The sequence below is a fragment of the Oryx dammah genome, unplaced genomic scaffold (assembly GCF_014754425.2).
Source record: "Oryx dammah isolate SB20612 unplaced genomic scaffold, SCBI_Odam_1.1 HiC_scaffold_21, whole genome shotgun sequence".
NCBI lineage: Eukaryota > Metazoa > Chordata > Mammalia > Artiodactyla > Bovidae > Oryx > Oryx dammah.
This window is the reverse complement of record NW_024070205.1, coordinates 1,299,026-1,306,306: the sequence shown is the minus strand read 5'-3', so window position 1 is coordinate 1,306,306 and position 7,281 is coordinate 1,299,026. Positions and strand designations below refer to the sequence as shown.

General features: G+C 63.8%; 1 protein-coding gene and 1 long non-coding RNA gene across 2 annotated transcripts; both read left to right on the top strand.

Annotated features, from left to right (window-relative positions):
- The first annotated feature begins 4,779 nt into the window (after nt 1-4,779).
- LOC120880099 lies at nt 4,780-5,558 on the top strand. Its single transcript, XR_005724957.1, has 3 exons — nt 4,780-4,984; nt 5,133-5,299; nt 5,469-5,558. It is a non-coding gene; the product is annotated as an uncharacterized LOC120880099 (long non-coding RNA).
- A 24-nt stretch (nt 5,559-5,582) lies between these two features.
- On the top strand, nt 5,583-7,281 carry LOC120880419. Its single transcript, XM_040263775.1, has 3 exons — nt 5,583-5,621; nt 6,082-6,228; nt 6,705-7,281. Exons 1-3 carry the CDS (start codon nt 5,583-5,585, stop codon nt 7,158-7,160), a joined length of 642 nt encoding a protein of 213 aa, XP_040119709.1. The 3' UTR covers nt 7,161-7,281.

The following is a 7,281-nucleotide window of genomic DNA, read 5'->3' as shown; positions in this document are numbered from 1 at the left end:
CCCCCCGCTAGCTTCTTGTCTGCATCCTGCTCTCCCTGCCAGAGGCTCTCCCTGCCCGAGGCTCTCCCTGCCCACCCCCGCCCCCGCCCCCGCCCACGGCGCATCGTCTCAGCTCCTTGTTGACGGCTACCGGAGCACAGCCTGCCCACCCGGGTCCTCCCTCTCCAAGGCGTCCACTGTTGCCTGGCCCCCACCCCCTTCCCCCAGCCCTCTGCTCTTCCTTTCCTGTAAGGAAGCCAAGCACTTGGAGAGACAGCATGCGTGGGCTTTGCCTCAGCGGAGGTGTCTGCTGAGGGCTCTCCCCAGAGTGCTCCGCGGTCAGACACTGAGAAGGAGCCCCTCCATCCTGTCCTGGAGACGCGTCCCAGAGAAAGGCCGCCAGTGGAGAGCTGCTTCCCTTTAACCCAGAGACCCCCAGTGGGCCTCTCAAACCCCCAGTGGGCCTTCACCAGGCTCTGTTCAGGGTGATACGTGAGGCCGCTAGAGAGCCCTCCCAGGCTGTAGACAGTAAGTGCAAGAACTCGTCTTCGCTTCATCTTTGACACGCACAGTACCTGCTGCAGAGATGTTTGCTGGTTGTCATGGGTAGCCCTGGGGAGGGATGACCCATCCTGATCAAGCCAAGGGGCTGTGAGCTTTGAGCGGGCTGGGCCGTCTACAGGGCAGATAACCCAGTTTCACCTTTCCAGCCTCTCTCGCTGTCTGCGTCTGTCTGCGCCAGGACTGGAGCCAGAGGTGGGGGGCTGAGGGCAGAAATGTGTCACTTCAGACCCAGAGCGGGCCCAGAAGTGGGCTTTGGAGGGGGCGAGCTCTCCGACCCCTCTGCCTCTCCTGCCTTTCGGGGGTTCCTACGGCAGATCATGCTTGATGGAGCGTGTTGGCACCTTCACGAAGATGTCTTTCAGAGCCTCCCCTGCCCCTGGTGCCCTGAACTGGGAGAATCTGTAAGGAAGCCAAGGACTTGGAGTGCCAGAGCTTTCCCCAGAGTGCTCCGCGGTCAGACACGTTGAGAACCGAGCCCCTCCATCCTGTCCTGGAGACTCGAACCAGAGAAAGGCCCTCAGTGGAGAGAGCTGCCTGCATTTAACTCAGAAACCCCCAGTGGGCCTCTAAAGCCTCCTAACATTGGGTAGAATACATTTCAGGGAATGTCACCTTAAAATCTCCAGCACAAGCAAATGCTTTTTCTTTTTTTAAATAAGAAAAGTCATAGTCTCCCTGGGGAGTCTGTCTGATAGCTGGTAATTATTTCTAGGAGGATCACCCCACTTCTCACCCCAATATTCAACAAGCTCAACTCAACAATGATCATTTCAGAATCTCCAAGATACTCTGGATCTGACCAAGGAGAAGGGGCGACAGACCTGGTGACCAGGAGCCCAGGAGTGCCCTTGAGGCTAGAGAGTGACGCCCTGTTCCCCGGGCAGCTGCAGGGCTCGGGTGCCTGATTTGAACCCCTGTGCCCCGCTGGCGTGTGATGAACAAGCGAGGCAGTGCTGTTTGTGAGCCCCCCCAGCCCAGAGCCCCCCATGCTACCCTCCTCGTCACGGGTTTGCCCCAGGCTGCCGCCTGCTGCCACTTCTGGAGAGGAGCCTTGCAGAGCCCTGAGCGGGCGCCCTGCTGGGACTCTGGAAGGGAGAGGAGAGCACAGAAGGAAGGCCATGGGCGGGGCCCTTCCGAGGCTGGCCTCGTGGGCACCCTGCTCTCTTTGGCCCGGAGCCCTCAGCCTGTTACAGAGGAGGAGCTGGCGGCTCAGAGAGGCTGCGGGAGCGCTCGGGTCACACAGCGGGGGTCGGCTCACCAGGCTCTGTCCAGGCTGAGGCCTGAGGACCTTCTTAGCCACGCAGGGGCGCCCCACTCTTGAGGGAAGAGTCGTCATCTTTACAGGATTTCGTGGGGGCCAGCGTTGGCGGAGGGGCTCATCCTTCCCAACTGCCTGACTGTATCCAGCATTTATGACGCTGGGGAGTCACAGGGGCTGATTTTGAAGGCAGCCGCCCCCAGCCCCCAGGAGGAATATTGGGCTCCCGGGAACAGCTCACAGCCCAGGAGCCCCAGGTGAGGGGCAGCCCCACAAGGGGAAGGCGAGGCTGCAGGCTGGACCTCCCGAACTGGGTCCTAACTCTGCCTGACTGCTGAGGGAGCCACTGCACAGGCCTCAGTTTGCACACCTGCGGAATGGGGGCACTGACGCCTCAGCCGTCCGTGAGTCCCGTGCCAGGGATCCCTGGCAGCTGGTACTGGTAGCATGGCCGGCCCGGCCCTGGGAGGACCCCCGGAGCACTAAGATCCTGGGATGTGGTTCTGGCGGGCCTGAGGCAACAGGTGCCACCCCCACCCAGCACCGCGTCCAGCGGCTCCCAGAGCCACATCTGTCCTGGGGATCGTCCAGAGGGGAGACTCTGTACACGAGGGCCTGGCCCCTTTCTCAGGTCTTGGAAGGACTAGGGTAACTGCGTTCACATACGTCTCTGAAGAAGGTGAACGCGCTCGGTGTACACCTCCCGCAGGGGGATTCACGCTCCAAACTCCCCTGACCCCCTTCTGGGACGCTCACAGGGGACCACCTGGACTGCTGTGCCCGGGGAGGCGGTGGACAAGGCAGGGCTGTGCCTTGCATTTCACTTCTGCTCTGAGCATGCTCCCTACAGCCCTGGGGGGCCCGTGGCCCCTTGTTACCGATAAGGACTCGGAGGCCCACGGAGGTCACACAGCGGCCCAGGGTCACACAGCGGCCCAGGGCAGAGCGGAGATCCACCCCCAGGCCGGGGCTCCTGAGTAGACACTGCTCACTGCATGCATCGGAGAGGTAAGAGCCAAAGGAGGCGAGGAGCAAGTGAAGACACAGGGCGGTGTCCTCCGTGTGGGGTGCTCTCCTCAGTGACGCCTGTGCGTGAACACACCAGCACACGCGTGCACACGTGTGCACAGTCACTGAACGCTCCAAGCAGGACGATCGTCACCCTTGCTTTACAGGTAGGAAAGCTGAGGCATGGAGAGGTAAAGTAACTTTCCTAGGGTCACACAGCTGATGGATGTTGAATGTGGCATCCGAGAGAAACTGGCGTACACCTTGGGGCTGGCCAGGCATCCTCAGGCTGCCAGGAACGAGTGTTTCTTAACAGCCCGAGGAGAGGAGAACCTGAGATGCAGGAGGAAGGGGTTCAGGAGGCTGTGCGGCAGCCCCATCCCAACCCTTGCCCTGGCTGTAAGTTACACACAAAGTGGGGGTGGGGAGGGGCTGCAGAAGAAGCCAGGACGTCTGGACACGTAGCCCGGAGCCCCCGAAGTGCTAATGCGACAAGCCTCACCAGGATAAAGTGGTCCTTCAGCAGACTCCAGAGAGCGTGTGGGTAGCAAGAGCTCAGAGACGCCCAAAGCCTCGTGGGAGTGGATGGGGCTGGGGTTGCAGGCGGGGGGCTGGGAGAGGGAAGCAAAGGCGGGACCCTGGCTACAAAGTCAGTGGGCACGCGAGGTCCAGCCAGCCGGAGGGATGCATGCTGCTGCCCACTGCACGTCCCATGAGGCCCTCCAGTCACTGCCGGCACAGGGCTCACCCTCCAGGGGGCTCAGGGCATTTGGGATTAGTCAGGGCTGATACCAGGGAGAAGAGAGAGGAAGGGGAATCGCCCTCCAGGGGCCGTAAAGGCACCATAAGCCTAAACCGGGCGGCTCTGCGGGGGATGCTATCTGACCCGGCAACCAGTCGCCCGGAGTTGGGGGCAGCCCAGAAGCCTCCAGCCCCGCGGGCTGCCTGCCAGGCCAGCAGCGCACCCATCTCCCACCAGGGCTGCTGCCCCAGCCCCATGCCAACCCCAGGTGCCCGAGGCCCCGGCCATCGCAGACTCGGAGAAGGAAGCTCTGCTCCCTTCACCGCACAAGGGAGCCTCCCTTCTAGGTGGCTGGGGTCACGTGGGAAAAAACCTTCGGGGGCCACAGAATAGAAATTCAAGATTTCCTGGGCCACCCCCACCCCGCCGCCTGGATCCGGGGTATCTATCAGTGGGAGGTGACGCCAGGCCGCAGGCCGCTGGGAACACAGCGCCGTGGCCTGGGTCTGCAGGGAGAAGCGCGCTCCCCCGGGTCACACGCATGCCCCGCCGCCCTGGGCCATCCGCACGCCCCTATGAGGAAGGGTCCTCGCCCTGAGTCCCTGGGAGGACGTGGGCTGGCAGGCACCCCCGGGTCCATCTCCTGTGGGTTCAGGACAGCCCACGGCCCTCCTTTCTGTCTCAGGACGTTCCCACGTTTTAGAGAGTATTGGAGCTCTCTGCGTCCGGTCAAAACGTGATTACAACCACAGCCTCTACGGTCCCTTCCAACCAGGACCTGGAGCCTGCCTGGCCCTCCGCTGTGGGGTGGCACTGCCCTGGGGGACCCCGAGAGGAAGCATCTCGGCGCTGCCTGCCTGCACACCCGCCCGGGCGCACTCCTCTGCACTCAGCTCCCTCTTCCAGAGCTCGCTGTAACCACTGCTTGCTCGGGCTGCACGACCCTGTGTCTGCTGCCCTGCGGCCCCCTCTCTCCTCCCCGTCTCCCCTCTCAGCTGGGCAGCTCCCCTCCTGGGGCGCCTCCAACCCCTGGCCACCCACCCCCCTGCAGACAGTCTGGGTCTCTCCGTGTCCACAACGCCCCCACCCTCTCCTGCCCTCTGCTTTCTCCTTCTCCCTGCACCCTCAGGCCTGTGCCTCTGGGGACACTCTCCCTGGGGGGCTCCGGCCTGCTGTCCCCGTATTGCCTGTGTGCCTCGCTCCCCCAGGAGGCCCGTGCCTGCCGCGTCCCAGCCACCTCCTGCAGGGCGGGCCCCTCTCCTGGTCCCCAGGGGTGCCCGCGTGTGTGATCACACGTGAGTGCCCCAGACTGATCCAAGCAGGTGCTCTCACAGGCCACATCTGCCATCTAATGTCCGCGCAGAGCAGCTCTGCAGAGGCCCTGGGCCGAAAATGTGAAACTTTTCTATGCAGAGGCTTCCCTCAGCGGCAGGGTAAAAAGCCTGGGCCCTGAATGCAGGGATCTTGGGGGTTGAACGGGGACAGACCTCAGCTGACTTGACAGGGAGCCCTCACAGGGCTCCTGCCATGTGCTTGAAACTATTTAACGCCTAGAGGTGACTTTTCATCCCCATTTTGCAGATGGAGAAACCGAGGCTCAGAGAGCTTCCATGAGCTTAAGCAAGCCCACGCTTGCACGAGCGGCAGGATGGAGAACGCGATGGAAGCACTTCTCAGCCCTCGTTCTGTGCTGGACATGAGTGTGACCTCTTGGCTCGTCTGACCCTCACCGCAGTGCGACGAGGCAGGTACCATTTAACAGGTGATGGGGGAAGCCAGCCCAGCCGGCGCCCTGTGGTCCCTCAGCCCCTAAGAGACAGGGCTGTGATGAGACCCCGCCAGCCTGCCGCACCGCCGTCTGCAGCCCCGGGCCCAGCCTCCCCCGGCCCTTACCCCTCACCTGCAGCTCCTTTCCAGGACGCCTCCCAGGATGACCTTCACCCAGAAGGTCCACACGTCCGTCTCGGGGGACTGGCGGGCAGCGGGCAGTGGCCCCGAGGGTGAGCGCACGGACGAACCCCACTGGCAGTGATGCCCCCAGCCGCACGGCTGGCCCGTCTGCTGCCCTCGGTGTGGGCGCCTGCCCTGCCCACAGGTGGCTGAGTGTCCCCGGCTGGGTACCAGGAGGCCGTTCCCTCTGGGCTGCTCCCAGCTCGGTGGCTCTGCTGCGGGACGGGGACCAGTTCTCCGGAAGGGCCCGCCGGCCCCTGCTGCGTCCTCGGCTGCCTCTGGCTGGCTCCCCGCCCGGCTCGGGAGCCAGGTACACTCTACCCGACTAAGCTTCAAACGGCGACACACCCAGAAGGGGAGGGCGGGGGGCGGGCTGGGGGCGCCTCTGATCTGGGATGGGCCCCGGGTGGGGGGAGAGGGGGCTGCCCCGCCTCCAATGATTGGCTCCCGCGTTCCAGGGACACACACACAGCCCCGGCCCGAGCCCAGAGCTTTGGGGACGCTGTCCTCCAGGGCTGCCCGCCCAGGACCGAGGGAAGGACGATGCAGCTGGCCCACGGCTGGAGAGCCTCTCCACCAGGCACCTGTGCAGCACGGGGCCGTGGACTGGGGCTCAGGGAGCGCCTGGCTGGGGACCCGGGAGGACGCAGGGCCTCCCTTGGGGAAGTCCTCGCGCTTAGGGGAAGACAGCCCTGTCTCCAGGGGGACTGCAGCAAGACCAGTTTGGGTGGGTGGTCACTGGGCACCCCCGGGGCTGACCGGGAGCTAGGACAGTGGCCCCTCCAGGGATGCAGCTCCAGGGCTGGGGACTGCCCAGCACCCTGCCAGGACTCCCAGGCACCAAGTCGGCGGGGCTCTTGGAGGCCACCCAGGCCGCCCTCCTTGGTGGTCAGTGGAGGAAGCTGGCACCCAGAGTGGACAGACGTGGTCTAGGCCAGGCTGGTGTGGCTTTGGGCCTGAGAGCCCAGCCCTGACACGAAGCCCACTGCCCTGGGGGAGATGGGGGGAGGGAGCCCCGAGTTCCGGCCCCTCCTTGTCACCTCACCCCAGGCTGAGCCCCAAGCTGCTTCCCTGTGGATGGGCTTGCAGCACCCTGGAGCCACAGTGGGGAGACATGCCTCACATTTGGTGTAGACACAAATCACGCCCACTGGGCACTTACACACTCACCTGTGACACGAGTTCCTCTTCCTGTTCTTCCAGCTGAGGAAACAGACACAGATCTTCCCCAGGCCATGCAGCCGGGAGGGTCAGCGGTGGGCCCGGACCCAGGCAGTCTGGCCCGGTGCCGCCAGACCTGGCTACTACACGACAAATCCTCTCCCGACTGGGGAAGTCCGGGGTTTCTGCGTCAGGGTCCGTGCGGAGACTGGTCTGAGCCCCGCTGCAGCGTCCAGCCAACAGAGCTGGACGAGACGCCCTCCTGGTACTCTGTCACCCACTAGGCCAACGGGCAGACAGCAGTCAAGAGGTGTCAGAGCCGATGGCGGCCCGGAAGCCAACTGGTGCGGGGATCCTGAGCTGGCGGGGCTGCACGTTGCTGCTTCCAGAATTTCTGAGCGCCTGACACTCCCCTTACACGTGCCCACCAGCCCCCTTTCACACACGCTTCACGCTGACATTCACAAAGTCATGCAGTTCGTGCTGACGATGTTTTGACCTAATTTACTAACATGACCACATAACTGCTAGGGTAGAAAGCGCTCTCCCGGGCACCACCTGGAGTCACCTCGCTCGAGCGGTGGCACTCGGGGAACCAGGGGCTGGCTCCGGGTCCCCC